Below are 15,348 nucleotides of genomic sequence, written 5' to 3' on the forward strand. Positions count from 1 at the left end.
CCCTGTGGTGTGCTGGACCCTCCCATCCCAGCGTCCAGCGTGCGGCGCTGCGTCTTGTTGACAATGGCAGCAGCCGTGCTCAGCAGTGCCATATGGGATCCACAGTTTAGCTCCATTAATGCTCTTAATTTGAAGACATCAAGCCCTAATTACACACTGGGTACTAAAAAGGCAAAACCCTTCCCTGGTGCCAGCTACTTAGTGGCACTCTGTTGCTGTAACAGCTGGCTGGGGTAGACGCAGGCCAAGCTGAGCCGGGAAGCTCTCAGGTGGAAGGAGTGGGCGTCCGGAGCAAGAGCAAGCAGAACCACGGGACCCTCGCCCATGCCCACCTGGTGGGCCCCTATTTTCTGCAGTCTGCTGTGGGCCGGGCGCTCACCTCCTGCGCCATGTTGCCGTGCAGCCGTAGGAATGCCAGTTGCGGTGAGGCAGAGGGCAGCTGCCCAGGGGCTGGGGCCCGCAGGCGGTTCAGCAGGGTCTGCAGGAAGAGGTGGTAGTGGAACTCCACCAGCTCACAGCTCGAGAAGAAGACGATCACCTTCTGGTCCTGCTCCAGCTGTGTCAGAACCATGGGGAGAAGCGCAGTTTTTAAGGTGTTTGGGATCAAATAAGCTCTTCTAAAGTACAGGATCATGCCGGCCCCGATTTGGTGACAGAGCTTTCAATTACTCAAGAGAAAAAATTGATACTCCACTCTAAGAAGAACACAGGGAAGGAAAATGACACAGCTCTCACCTCAAACAGAAAAGAAATGCACTTTAATGGTGCAGCTGACCCCCATCTCCAGCCTTTCTTTGCTCAGTGCTCATCACATGCAATACTACCCACTGCGGTCCTCTATGCGTAAATAAATTTGAAGCCTCATCCCAAGTCCTGCAATCTCCCGTTCTCACAGCGCAGGGCGAGCCAGCACTGAAGCTGATAGGTACACGGCACCAGCACCGAGGCCCAGGAGCAGCAGCTCCTGGGCTTCTTTGACGTGGCCATGGCCTTCCCACATTCAATCCGGGAAGGTACTCAGACTTCAACCTGAACACCATGACTACCACTACCTCCAGCTCCTTACCACCACCCTGGAACCTCTGATTGAAAGGAGATGTATCAAGGTCTGCTTTCTGCGTGCGTGCATGCACGTGTGTCTCCTCAACCCACTGCTCTCAACGCCTGGCGCAAACCAAACAGTGTCCCTTCCCCACGGGGCCAAGTCTGGCCAGTCGTACCTTGCCCTTTTGGAGGAGGAAGGCTGCGAGGCACACAAGTCGCAGTTTGCTGGGCACCAGTGCCACATGCTGGTCGAGACTCTCTGGTATGGCAAAGCCACCCAGCTGGTCAGCAGCTTGGGGAGGAGTGACTTCCTGGGTCACTTGGTCCTTTGGGTTAGAATGGTCATGACTTTTGTCCAGAACAGAAATACTGACTGGATTGTGCAAACTGATATCAGCTAGCCGTGCTACACCTTGGACAAAAAGTAAGGAGGACAACAGAAATGGTTCATACATTCATGCCCCCAAACACCCACCAAATCCCAGCAACTCAGGAGGCTAAGGCAGGAGGATCACAAGTTCAAGACCAGCCTCAGCAAGGCCCTAAGTAACTAAGCATTATCCTATCTCAAAAATAAATAAATGTGGCTCAGTGATAGAGCACCCCTGTTTTCAATCTCCAAAACCATAAAAATAAGTAGATTGACGTCCCAGCACTCATCTGTCCTAATGCCACTTTGGTGGGGCAGTCCACAGCCCAATGCCCACACCTGTCTGTATGTTCTGAACTGTCCCCAAGAGGAGATCATCCAGAAGGTACCAAAGGATGTCTGCATCCACTCCACTGCCACCCAAAACAGTGCCACAGACTTCCTGGCCATAGGCCTTCTCAGGACTCGAGTGTGTTTGCACCATGAGTCTCCCAGGAGGGGAGCTGGTGGTCATTTCCTAAACTTATTTACTGGACCACAGGATGCTTTTTTTGTGGAGTGACATTCCTCGGCACACCCTTGGAGCAGTGCTGAGGGGTCACAGGATTGGCGCCTGGCTCAGCAAACTGTGACCAAGGAAGCAGGGCTGTGGCCTCCCTATGCAGGTGAGCCTGCTGGAGTGGTCCCATGTTTCCAAGCCTTAGCTCTCCCATCTGCAGAAGAGCTAAGAATTTCCACCCCATGAGGGTGGGAGAAAGAAGTAGGAGGATTACATTAAAGGCACACCTGGAAGACTTGGGTGCCACTAGGGCAGAGCACCTGCCCAGCATGCACACCACCATTTTTTAGAACAGAGGCCCTGCTCCCTCTGGTTGCAACTTCAGTGAAACCCTGGGAGACCATAGGCCAGCGGTGGGCAGCCTTCTCTCCTCCTTCCCACCTGTAATGACCCTGGAGCTGGATGGGACCTGCCCTTACTCCCCTGCCCTAGGCCCTGGATAGCTGGAAGTGGTGGGGAATACAGAATGGTCTGGAAGTAGTACTCTCGGGACATTCCTCCCCTCTCTCTGAGCTTGGGCATCAGTGCCAGCAAACAACCAGTCCTCCCTGGGCCCCCCAAGACCTCAGCTCTTTTTCAATGCACCTTCTGAGAGCGTGGCGGACAGTAAGACGTTCTGTCGCTTCTGGCACTGGGCATTTAGAGCATTGAGTATCACTGTGACATCCTTTTCAAAACCCAAGTCCAGGATTCTGTGATCATAAGAGAGGAATTTAATCTACATGAGAGTGCATGTGACACCAGGCCAGCGGCTGCCTGGAGGAGAGCAGAAACAGCTTCCCCTCCATGCTTCCCAGAGGAGACTCACCTATCTGCCTCATCCAAAACCAGCCACTGTATCCGTCTGAAATGAATGTTCTTTGTGGATTTTATGTGATCCACCAGACGCCCAGGGGTTGAGATAAGGATGTTTATTCCTTTGCGGAGCCTGTTTAAAATTATATATCATAAGAGAAAGTAAATCAAACAGAAAACACAGGAAAGACAAAGGAGGTAGACTGACTTCATGTATAGCACCAATGTGCCACAGCCGAAGTCACGGCCAAACACAGTGACAAGCAGACAGGAAGACAGAACGTGCCTATTAAGATCTAAAATCACATTCTGGTCATTAAACCTTTACTTTGAAGAGTCGTCAACAGGATCCAGTGCTGGGTATCTGACTCGTCGATGTCTGCTAACACACTCTGTGGATGGCATCCAGCCGGCTCTGGAAGGCGTCAGTGACCAGGAACCCCCCAGCTGGGAAAGCTGCACTTCCTGTGCAAGTGAGCTCTAATTGCTAGAATGTTCTTTCTTATACTGAACCCTTAATTTCCATTAGAGGGGCTTAAGCTTTGCCCCATAGACCATGTAGAATAAATCTCATTTCTCACTCCCCAAACAACCATTATATCCCATTATTCCATAAACAATACAATTTTTAGCTCGATATGTTTTTAAGCTTTCCTTTCAATAAAGTATGGTATTATGCCATGTCCTAGCAATAGGATAAAAAGGCAGAGTGTGCAAGTCAAAAAGTACCTGTGGAGAGAGGAGTAATGATCTCCTGTTACTGATGACAAGGACTAGATATGATGGCTGGAGCTCCAGCTCCTGTCCTAGACTAAGAGGTTACCTTGGAAACGAAGGGCATACAAAACAAGGAAGGAGCCTGGGATCTGACACTGGCGCACCAGGCCAGCCCTGGCTTAGTCCACCAGACTTGCTGCATGTGAAAGAGAAAACTCCTATATTGTCTGTGCTATCACTGTTTTTACTAACTATTTTCAGCTGCATCTAATCCTAATCAATATACTTTTTTAGGTGTTAAGTTTCACATTTACTCTTCAGTTAGAGACTCCATACAGAGTTCAGTGTAACTACTAAAAGTATTCAAAATACAGGTGCAATTTTGGATTTACCTGTTAACAATTTTCTACAGAAACCCACTACAAGTTCTAATACAGGATTAGGAATCAACGTGTGCAGGTGTAAAAGCATATTGCTAAGCACTGTGTAAACTTAAGATCTTGATTTTGTAAATCCAAACTAGGGAACCCTCCTCACCCCACCCCTGCCCCCCCTCCCCCGGGCTGGGTCTATCCTAGCACTGGGAAGAGGAAGCACAGCTGGAAGCCAGGTTCAGCAGGACCATGTCCTGCTACAGAAACAGGACAAACAGATGAACAACTAGCAAGCGCCCCTACCTGGCCTTTTCTGATTTTCTCTTCTCTCCACCCATCAATACTCCAGGTACAATCCAGGTGAATGGCTACAGATAACAGAACAGAATCAAAGCCCCATTTCCTGAAAACAGAGACTAAGTTGTAGTCCCTAAGGAGGTCAGGGTTGGGGACACTGGCTCCTTGCTGTGTGGGGTGTCATGTGCACACAGGTCCTGGGATCATAGCTACGTAACTAGTTGCTGACGCCGGAGGACACTAATGTGAGCTTTCTAAATGATTCAAGCCCCCACCTCTCCCCATGGAGCCTGAAGAGAATACAAATTTGAATAAGTCAATTTTTTTCTGGCAGGGCTGGGGGTACTAATATAAAACCCAAGTGATACCCTTCCCTACTTCCCACCTCTGATAAAGGACAGATCAATTCATGATGGACTCTGGTGGGTCAGAGGCTCTGCCTCTGAAACCTCCTCCCTCTGCCTTCTTAAACAGACCCCACAGTGGCCTTGTATTGCTCTCCACTGGGTGGCCTGAGGGTTGCACCTGGGAGTCCCTGCACATGGCTTGCTGGTGGCTACCATGAACAGGCTGTGGGACTGTAAGCTCCAGGAAACACTGGTAACTTAGCTAAGCTAGAAATCAATAGTTACAAAGGTTTCAATCGTAAAAACCTACAAAGTATATCTAGAGAAGCTGAGATATCCAGGGAGGAGAGAAACAAGAATAATTTCTGACCTCTTTGAAAATGAAGACTGAGGTATATTAATCTTTCCTCAACATGGCAGAAAAGAAGATAAGGCTGAACTCAAGGCTTGTCTTACCTTAAGCAGCTTCTGGACAGTGTCAAAGCTTTGCAGGGCCAGCTGCAAATATTCAAAGTTATAGATCATGAGCACAGCATCCAGTTTTGTTTTGTTTTTTAAGATAATCTAAAATGATTAGGATCTGAGGGTGGACCTCAAGTTAAGACTCAGGGAAAAAAAGTTCTTTACACAGAACCTACTCTGAAAACAGACCTGTCCCAGGCTGGCCTGGCGGCCTGCTGGTTTGGGGGTGAGGTAGAGAGTGCAGGGACTTCTCGGCCACATGCAAACCTAGTTTTGTGCTCCCTCTGCTGGCCCGAGCTCCCAGAGCCACTGATGGAGCAGAAGGCAACACAGTCAGCCGGAGTCCAGCTCTCCTCAGAGAAAGGTGGTGTGTGGGAAGGGTCGACCAGGGCGGGGCTGCCACAGCCCCACGTTAGGGACTTCACCTGAGGTGACTGCTGTGTCCTAGAACTGGGCCAGGGAATCTGAAGACCCTGCGGGTAACCACCCCCAAATTCTCACACAAAACCAAACCAGCAGGCTCAGTAAGAAAATGGGTGTAGACAGGCTCAGAATCCCGATATCCAAGGAGACACACACATGCCTCCACTTCAGGATTCCTGAAGCAGCCAGCTCCATGTTGTAAATTTCAGTAGTCCCTGTGCCCGCTCCGTCCCCAGGCCAAGCCGATGAGCAGAGCACGAGGCTGCAGCTGTGAGAAAGGCCAAAGGAAACTCCCTCCACCGCCAGGTCTCCGCAGGCAGCGGGGTCATTTGGTAGGAACCGGACACCTTAATCTGAAATTGCCTCTGTAAGCAGACACACCCACTACGTCACTATGTTCCACCAAAGAAGAAACTACAGCCTGACACCCAGGTGTAAGTGAAGTTCTAGGAGCAACAGCTTCTTAAAAAAAAGGTTCATTCCAGAGTTGTTTTTGTTTTTTAATTAGTTGTTTATAAAAATGTTTCTTTTAATTCCTTTAAAAGAACAGAGATTTAATAATGCTGTTAGTTTTTAGACAATAGGAAATGCCTTCTCATGCCTATCTTCTGATTTTCTACAAGTACTTCAACTTTTCTTCTTGATAGAAACCAGAAGGATGGTCCCTGTGTAGGGGGTCAAGCATGCAGTGGTCAGCACAGTAGGAGAAAACCATAAAACTCACCTCCCTCGTGGGCACCAGAACCAGAGCATAGGGGCCGTCACTGCGCTGTGGACAGGAAAGAGAGACCATGAGTAGGACCAACAAAGGCCAGCCTCCAGATGGCCTGCTGAGAGACACCAGAAGTACACTCACGGGAGAAAGGGACATGCATGTCCCCCAACCCCACTACCACAGGACACCATGCTAGCAGGCCATGCTCCTGGCCCATGCAATTGGATAAAACAAAGGAATAGATGTGAAGCACCGGAAGACGGAGGCAAAGCCACCTTTATTAGCAGATGATGCTATCTCATCTTAGGAAAAAAAGACCTTCAGTCAACTGAAAAATAACTGCAAACAAGGTATTTCAAGTCCAGCAGCTGAATGCAAAATTAGAGAATAAAAATCAATAGCTGTCTATTTCAGAGTTCTAGAAAACACAATAAAGGGAAATTTCACACTTACCATGGCAACAAAAAAAGATGGAAAGAAAAAGCCTAAAAGTGTACAAGATCTACATGAAGAAAATTAAAAACACCACCGAGGGGCATAAAATAAAATCTGAATAAAGGTAAAGTTGTACCCCATTTTTGGATAGGAAGACTCAATATTATAACTAAATTAATTCTCTTTACACCAATCCATAAATGTGAAGTAATACTAACGAGACACCTTAAAAATGTGTGTGTGTGTGTGTGCGCGCGCGCGCGCAAATATATAATAAAATACATAGTAAGACAAGCTGATGTCAAGGTAAATATGGAAAAGTACACGTGTACAAATAACTGATGTCTGTGAAGACATATCACATGTAAATTATAAGCCAAAGCAATTTAAAATGATAATGATATACAGAGATTGCAATAGCAAATAATCTAGAATAGAATCAAATACATACGGAAATTTAGAAAAATATACAAGTCATTTTATACCAATAAAGAAAAAATGGATTATTCAAAAGTCCTTTGGAAAAAAAATAATCAAGTTAGAAAAACAAAACTGGCATTAAAGTTGGACTTTTACAGATGACACCAAATTCAGAAATCATAAAGAAAATTCTGGTAAGTTTTACTACATAAAAATCTAAAACTTCAAAATGGAGAAATGTACCTAGGTAAAATAAAGAATCGAGTAACAGTCTAGGGAAAAATATGCTACAATGAAGAGAAGAGGCTAACTTCCTTAACTTTTATAGAAACTCTATAATCTTTTTAGAAGGCCTATAATTCAATTAAAAGATCAATAACTCAAATAGAAAAACAAATAATTTATGAAAACTAAAATTCAAAATGATTATTACATATATGTAGTCATATTGGGGGGGAATTTGACCACTGAGCCACATTCCCAGGCCTATTTTGTATTTTATTTACAGACAGCATATGAGTTGCTTAGCGCCTCACCATTACTGAGGCTGGCTATGAACTCAAGATCCTCCTGCCTCAGCCTCCCAAAACACTGGGATTACAGTTGTGAGCCACCATACCCAGCAATGTTCATCTTTATTCCTGAAAAAACTCAAATTCAAACTACGATATATTTTCCCCATCAAATGACCAATACTAAAACAGCAGACAGTTTTGATGAGGATGTGAGCAAACATGAACCAATGTAGCCTGCTGGCAGAAGGGCAAGCTGGCAGAACACCTGGCAGCTCTGGCACTAGCTGCCACGCTGAAAGGCAAAGGCCACGCACAGGAATGGCTGCTGTGGACAGGCATGCGGGCGTAAAAAGCCACAGAATATTTTAGAGGCTGTAGGGTACTACCGATAGCCTTGGCTATCATGCTCTACTGGACATAATGTCAGGTCCATCAACCAATGAGGGAATGGCCTGGAATTTATGATGCATATGTATAATGGAATACCAGGCAGCCAGTACAAAGGCAGCTCAATGTGGAACTGATAAGAAACCAACCCCCAAACATGAACAAAAGCACAGCACAGAACTTCATGTGTAACAAGCAACCATTCGTGTATGGAATCAAACAAAAATGAAAAAGTTCACAGGGAAAGGGGAAGACATTTGCATAATATGCAAAAAATACTCCCGGAAAGGGACTCCAGAGCCTGGCAGGCCACATCACTCCTCCCCAGCCACACACTGCTCCTGGAGAGGGGAGCAGGACTTTTTACTCCATCTACTCTTGGTACTCTGAATTTTTTGTTTAGACACATTGTATCTAAATAATTACCCTAACATTGCCCAGGCCTTGGTCCCACCCAGAGAGGGCAGAGATGCTCAATGAGTCAGAGCAAACCCAGTGGCAAATTCAATCACCAGCAGAGCTTTTGTGTTTTGCACAGGAAACATTTACCTACAGGAGAGAAGGATTTAGAGCTCACACTTAAGTCATCTGCCCTAGGACCCTATGTGCCCATACTGCAGTGCCACTTTGAGGTCAGGGGCACTTCACAAAGCACTGCTCAGAGATGAGGCCAGCTCCTTGCAGGGCATGGGCATGCAGAGCAGGATAGATGTGACACCACACAGCACAGCCACACGGTGCAAGCTCTGAGCAGCGGGCCACCCTTAGTCCATCACCAGGCAATTGATATCTGGAGTCCTGGGGCCCCCAGAGGTCACAGGCCAAATCATTTTATAATGAATATCAAGAGACTTCACTGAATACTCCTGGGAATTGGTAAATTAAATTGGGGCTTGGAAACTTTTTCTAAAAAACACTTCAGTCTTAATAGAAGGTCTGCTGATGGCGGTAGAGTCCCTGAGCACAGAAAAGGGCTGCTGCTCGTGGTTCTGAACACGAGAGGCCACCTCCAGGCCCCAGGGCTCAAGCCTCACAGGCACAGTTGGCCGAGACAGGCACCGACTGTGGCTCCTGGTAAACCAGGACAACACCGAGACACAGGGAACTGGGCATGGAGTGGCAGCAGAGAGCACACCTAGCATGCACAAGGCCCTGGGTTCAATCCCCAACACCCAAAAAAAGTACACCCAGACCTAGGATTGAAGCAGAGCTGCCCACACCGTCTACCTGACACATAGGCCATCTTGTCTTGCCCTCACTTCCCAGTCTGAGATGAGAGCTGGGTTAGAACTGCGGCTTCATTCCAACTCCCACAGTGCCCTCTCAGGCTGGTGTGAAGAAAAGCCCCACTGGCAGGAGCTCCGCAGTGTGTGAGTGAGTGGACCTCAGACAGGAGCGCCACATGAGTCCCCCCCTCCTCTGTGTGCCAAGGAAACGCTGGGCACATTGTGGGGACGTGCCCGCTGTGAAGCACTCCATAGGCAAAGTCGTTGTCCCGAAGGAGACAGCCCCGGTTCCCCTGCCCAGAGTGTGGCTCAGAAGCCGGCTGCGCTTCAGCTGGTTATGCAGAGACACGGGCCGGAGTCTCCAACACTCGAGTTCCACAACATGCTGCTTTGTAACCTGTGTTTCTTCCATTGAGCCAGACACTGCTCAAGTTCAAGGCAGCAACTTAAGGAACGTTACTTCCAGGGGCTACGTAGCATTCTATCACTGGGAATGACTGTGGCGGTTTCTTCTTTCAACGAACATCTTTATATATGTTTAACCTACACATTTTGAAATAGCTTCAAACTTATAAAAAAAAATTGCAAAAATAGTACAAGGAATTCCCATAACTTCTCCCAGTTCCCCCACCATCAATGTCAAAACCCCAGGATGATTACCGAAACCAGGAGGTTAACGCTGCATGCTGTCAACTACTCCACAGACCTTATTCAACGCCAACAACTGACCTATAAACATCCTGTAACCCGGCTGGACTGCAACCCAGGACCACGGGTCTTCCGCTGTCCCACCCCCTGCATCTTTCCACCTGAGGCAGCTCTTTAGTATTTATTCTCATGACCTTCACCCTTTTGAAGACTACTGGCCAGTTATTTTGTAGGTTGTCCCTTAATTTGTCTGGTGATTCCCTGCAACTAAATCAGGTTATGTTTGTGGCAAACCCAGCAAAGAGCCTTGTCCTCAGGTGGCTCTGGAGGATGACACACCTGGTCACCTGGGCTTCCCGCTGTACAGTTCCGACTGCCTTCACCAAGATGTGCCTCATGGACACCCACTTCAGCCTCCATGCACCTCATGCCTGGACAGCCTTCCGTGGCCCTGCCAGACACAACACCACATCCACCCACGGGGTTCCCCTGTAAGGAAAGGCTTTCCTCCTCTCCCATTTACCTATTCACTCAATAATTTATAACCTCCTGCTACCCACCTGGGTACACAGTCACACACCTTAGTCCCTGGAGCCCAGCGCAAGTCCATGTTACTTCTCTTCTCACCTGAAATCAGGGAGGCCCGACGCCCTTCTGATTCTGCATGTCCAAGCCCAGAGAAAGCCACTGCTTGTTCTTTTCCTGTTCTGGGCACTCATTCCTATTTCTGGTCTCACGTCTCACCACTTCCGTCAACCGAGTGACTGGGGCTGCATCTGCGGTCCCCTGGGCTGGGATTGAGGAGAAAAGCCTCTGCCCATGGATCAGAGCAGTTAACTGGCCTCCACGGAAGCCCCACATTGGCCCTCTGGCCTCAGCATTAAGTGTTTCACAGTTGAGGAGGAATTCTAGGCAACAGCAACCTGTGGCAGCCCGACTGCACGCTGGCTGACTAGACGCTCCTGTTCACACCTATAACCAACAACCCACCACTGTAAACACCAAGTGCAGCCTCTCTGGTCAAAAGCAACAAGGCACTGAACTCGGAATAAAGGCTGCAGCACGATTCCACATAATGACAACACTCGAGATCAGAGCACGGGTGGACAGCTGCAAATCAGGTCATTCTGAGGCATTTACTGAGTGATGGTCTTACAGAAGGTCGATGCTGGTTAAGTGGAAAGCACAGAAAGAGGCCCAGTGCTGAACTGTCCCAAGAAACCCTTGCAGGGTCACAGAGTAAGACCCCGGAGCCAAAGAGATGTGATGGGAATCTGGCTCCACCTCCCTGCTGCATGGCTTTGGCCATTTCACCTCCCTCAGCTTCTGTCTGTGGACTGGGCCAGAGTAACGGTGGCATGTGGTGGGCGCATGGCATCAAGAGGCTCGGAATGTGAGGTGTGCGAGGCACACACAGAAACCCTGGTACACTTATGAGGGCGACAGGGAAGGACGCTGCTCCACTCCACACTGGACAGTCTTTGGCCAGGACTTGGGTAATAAATGCAATGCATGTCACCCACAGCACCGTGGACGAGAACAGAGAAGCACATTCACACGCACCTGTATTTTTGACTTCATTGCTTGAAGGGACTGGACCATGGGGATACAATAGGCCAGAGTTTTACCTTTAAAAAGAGCACAAAAGCAGTTAAAGGGCAAACAGGCTCTGCTGTCCCTGGTAGCTGGGAGAAGATCAAGTGCACGTCAAGAGACCTCACTCATCTGCCATAATTCCTGATTCTATTTTGTAAGTTCAGTGCTTCTAAAAAGTCTGAAGCTTTGTCTCCTTTATCCACCCAACAAGGGAGGTTAACAGCATTTCCCAAGTTACACAAATGCTCAACCTGATGGCGATCTGCAGAAGCTTGACCTTCCTCCTCTGGAGCCCCTTTAACCTCTCTGATGAACCTCATGGTCAATCAGGCCTCTGCAGTGCTGATGAGATCAGTGTGAGCCCTGGGAAACCCAGCAAGGCAGAAGTCCCAGCCCCTGCCCGGGGCTGCACTGGCAGGAGTGGAGAACAGCTGTCTGCAGCACTGAGGGCACACGAGGGGCAGAGGGGCAGTTCGCCCAGGAAGAGCTCTGCCCCAGGACCACAGCTGGCATCCAAGCAGCCTGTGCTCATGCCAGACTGTTTTAACAGCAGAAGAAGAGTCACCCCAACCAGTGAGGACGGGTGGCTCTGGCCACAGGTGGTGGGACTTGGCCCCAAGGAAATAACAAGAGAGCCAGCTACTGCCTTGTCACTGCTGACCACATCACCACCCACTGTCCCCTTCCCTTCATTCTGTCAGCAAATGTGGGACTCTAATAAGACACAAGCATGGCCTCCTTCCTCCAAACAAGGAGAAACAGCTACCAGTGCCAGACACAGAGCCCACTGCACGACCATGGTCCTGGGGCCATGGAGGAGTGCAGCTAGACATCACTGACCTGAGCCTGTCTGGGAGCGCACCAGGGCGTCTCTGCCTTCCAGCAACACAGGAATGCTCTGCTTCTGAACACTGGTATCACCCAAAAGAGAAGACATGTCTCTATCAGGTGTGCAGGCAAAGATGCAGGGGACAGAGGAGGAGCTGCCCCATACTCTGAGCTGTCTACCCATGGTCCCCTAAGAAGTCACCTAAAGTGCAAGGGAAGGACCTGAGAGGCTGCTGGTTATTAGGATAAGTCCCTAGTAAATTTGTTTGAATTTGGCTGAAAATGGTGAATCAAGTCAGAGATTGGCCATTGTTTTTAAAAAACTAGATGGCATGACAACAAATTAGAGTCACCACAGTAACATGCCACATGCTCTCTCGCCTTCTGTAATAGAGATTACAGACACGACAAAGGAGAGTTCCATTTGGAAGAGCAAAGGGAAGTATGTGAGCTACCCAACCAGCAGCACGGTCCCCTCCCTAGGCATCTGTCAGACGCTGAAGGACGTGACTGCAGTGCATTTAAGGCCAGTTACAGGAGTCATTGAAATCTGGCTCACCAAACAAACAAAAAGGGGCTGGGATGTGGCTCAGTGGTAAAGCGCTTGCTTAGCATGTGTGAGACCCTGAGTTCAATCCCCAGCACCACCCCCCAAAAAGAAAAGAAGAATCTGGTACTAAGAGGTCCTCATCCTCTTTCTTCAATATTCTCGTTTTGACTTATAGCAATAAAAAGCGATCACGACTAAAGTACAGAAGTACACGTGCTCTAATGAGGCCGCTCTCCTCCCCTGCCTGACCCTGTAACAAACACAAAAATTTTTCAGTTTCCCATGTTATCTAACCACATACTTCTGTTTGACCCTGACCTTACTATTTAAAAATGAAGTGACCAAATTATGTATTCAGGTCAAATCATTCTCAGGGAAGAACTGGCAACAGCAGATCTTCTTAAACAGACTCTCTTGAGGATTAAAGTGGAAACAGAGGCTCTCCGTTTGCCACGTGGGAACCCTAACATCTGAGTGTGAGGCCAAGCCCTTAAGGGCCCACAGCCCAGCTCTGTTCTCCAGTGCCAAGACTCACAACCCGCTCTGCCCTCCACAGATGACGGTTTTCTTCTGTCTTTCCCACTTAAGCCCTAAGAAAGTTAAGAGCCTAAACTCTTACCTGGTCATAGTGCATATTTTTAAGACAGTACTTATTGTAGAAACCTGAAAGAGAAGAAGAAAACAAATTTTTTTTTTATACAAACATATTTAATGGAAATGACACACAAAACAGGAGAAAACACTAGAATGACACCGATTGCCAGGATCAAGTGAAGTTCCACCCACCCAGTGGTTCTCAACTGGGAGGCAATTCTGCTGCCCCCACACATGTGACAATATTTGGAGAAATTTCTGGTTGCCACAGCTGGGAGAGGGTGCTACTGTTATTCCCCAGGATGCTGTTAAACATCTGAATGTGAGCAGCACAGACACAACAAATCACCTAGCCCAAACTGCCCACGGTGGTGAGGGGAGACCTTGGTCTACACACCATGGGTGAGAAAATGACCCTCCATAAGCCACCTGAAGTAGGGCTGCGGGAGCTGGGCTTTCATGGCACAGGAAACCAGGACACGCCTCCTCAGCCCAATCACAGTAAGCCTAGGAAACATGTTCATGGTACCAAAAAAGGGGGAAAGTGGTTTCTGTGTGCTGAAGACACCCTGAAAGCTGTCTCTTCCACCTTCATCATCTGAAGCTGCACACCCCTTAACTACAAGAATGCTGCTTCCTACTCCTGGGGCCAATGTGATGTTTGCAATCACTAACAGCTTTACCACATTTATGCAGTAATTAGCAAGCTATTTCAAGTCCAGTAAGCGAAGCCCTGGCCTCAAAGTGCATCAGGTGGGCAAAGTCTCCAGGCCTTAAAATAAGAAAAAAAAGATGGGGGTGGGGCAGGTAGGGCCAGGAGACAGAGAAGAGTAACCTGGGCGTAGCTCAACCACGCCAGCAGCCAGTCCAGCAGTCCGAATGCACTCAGGTAACTAGGAGCAAAAGCAGACACTGAAAGACATGCAGGCACAAGACGATGTATGAGGCAGGAGAGTACTCACGAGATGTGGGTGCAGGCCCAGCTCCTGGAAGGTCTCCGGAGCAAATACTTGTTCTCGTACCTGATGTACCACAGGTCTGCAGAGGACAGACAAAGCCCAGGATCAGTGCCCATGCCAACCAGGAGAAAGGCAGACACAGGCCATTCCTCACGCCTGAGGTGCAGCCGCACCTGACCATACCTGTGGAGTTCTGGGATGTCAGGGTTATTTTTGAACAGCGATGAAGTCTTGACGCATGGCTTATCCTCTTGCTTTCGATCTCCTGTGTTAGCCCAATTCTTCTTTGGAGACAATGATTTTTGTGCATTGCCCCTAAAAGCCCTCCTAGTTTCTCCAACACCAGTTTTGTTGGCTGGGAGAAAGGACGTTTCCTTCTTCCGTTTTGCTGGGGGAGCCTCACTGGACACTTGGTCTTTTCTCTTGGTAGCCTTTGCTTGCTGTTATTCCCCAAAGGAAAGATCAAGAGGTGCATTAGTCCATGAAGACAGAGAGCAGAGTGAAGCCTGACTGCCCTCGGAATTGCAGCTCTTCCTGCAGGGATCATTACGCCCCATATGCCAAGCCACAGTTTAGGGTTTGCAACCAGATTCTTTCACCACTTTTTCCAAAATGGAAAAAAAGAAGAAAAAAAAAAGTCTCAGTTCATTCATCTGCATGGCCTCACTGTCTATCTTGATCCTTAAATCACCTCAAGGAGGGCGAGGATCAGGGAGGAAGACGTGCCTCCTGAAATGATGTTCACCAATTAAGACTGTTTGCAGGGAAGTGAGAACCACCTGGTGCAGTGTGCCAGCTACTGCCCACACCCCTAGAGATGCCCCTGAACAGCAGGAGCAGAGGGGCAGGAAAGTGAACCTCTCCATCAACAGAGCACCTCAAGCCTCAACACGGGAGGAAGCGCAATGCTGCAGCCCAGCTTACGCACCCAGGAAGCAGGAACCTTCATTACTGCTCTACCCAGCTCTTGGCTCTGTCATCTTCTCCCCTCAAGCTGCTCCTCCAGATTCAGATGGTCTGGAGACAGCATTACTTGCCATTGCCATTCCAAATGAGAGACTGCTCCATCCGTCACTTGGATCACAAT

The 15,348-nt window shown here is 48.5% G+C and overlaps 1 protein-coding gene across 3 annotated transcripts in view; it reads right to left on the reverse strand.

Moving 5' to 3' along the window:
* Ddx31 (DEAD-box helicase 31) overlaps positions 1 to 15,348 on the reverse strand; it is a 60,086-nt gene that overhangs the window by 41,399 nt on the left and 3,339 nt on the right. For all 3 annotated transcript variants that reach the window (XR_013343459.1, XM_026395539.2, XM_077797168.1), the window contains exons 2-13: positions 14,445 to 14,701; positions 14,265 to 14,340; positions 13,328 to 13,371; positions 12,171 to 12,241; positions 11,298 to 11,362; positions 6,113 to 6,157; positions 4,960 to 5,001; positions 4,163 to 4,227; positions 2,782 to 2,901; positions 2,559 to 2,665; positions 1,221 to 1,456; positions 380 to 556 (exon numbers count right to left, since the gene is read on the reverse strand). Coding sequence is in view for 2 of the 3 variants with exons in the window: in XM_026395539.2 (XP_026251324.2) it covers positions 380 to 556; positions 1,221 to 1,456; positions 2,559 to 2,665; positions 2,782 to 2,901; positions 4,163 to 4,227; positions 4,960 to 5,001; positions 6,113 to 6,157; positions 11,298 to 11,362; positions 12,171 to 12,241; positions 13,328 to 13,371; positions 14,265 to 14,340; positions 14,445 to 14,701 (1,305 nt within the window). In the remaining variant the exon portion in view is untranslated. The remainder of the gene's footprint in view (positions 1 to 379; positions 557 to 1,220; positions 1,457 to 2,558; positions 2,666 to 2,781; positions 2,902 to 4,162; positions 4,228 to 4,959; positions 5,002 to 6,112; positions 6,158 to 11,297; positions 11,363 to 12,170; positions 12,242 to 13,327; positions 13,372 to 14,264; positions 14,341 to 14,444; positions 14,702 to 15,348) is intronic.

This window comes from Urocitellus parryii, chromosome 4 (assembly GCF_045843805.1).
Source record: "Urocitellus parryii isolate mUroPar1 chromosome 4, mUroPar1.hap1, whole genome shotgun sequence".
Taxonomy (NCBI): Eukaryota; Metazoa; Chordata; class Mammalia; order Rodentia; family Sciuridae; genus Urocitellus; species Urocitellus parryii.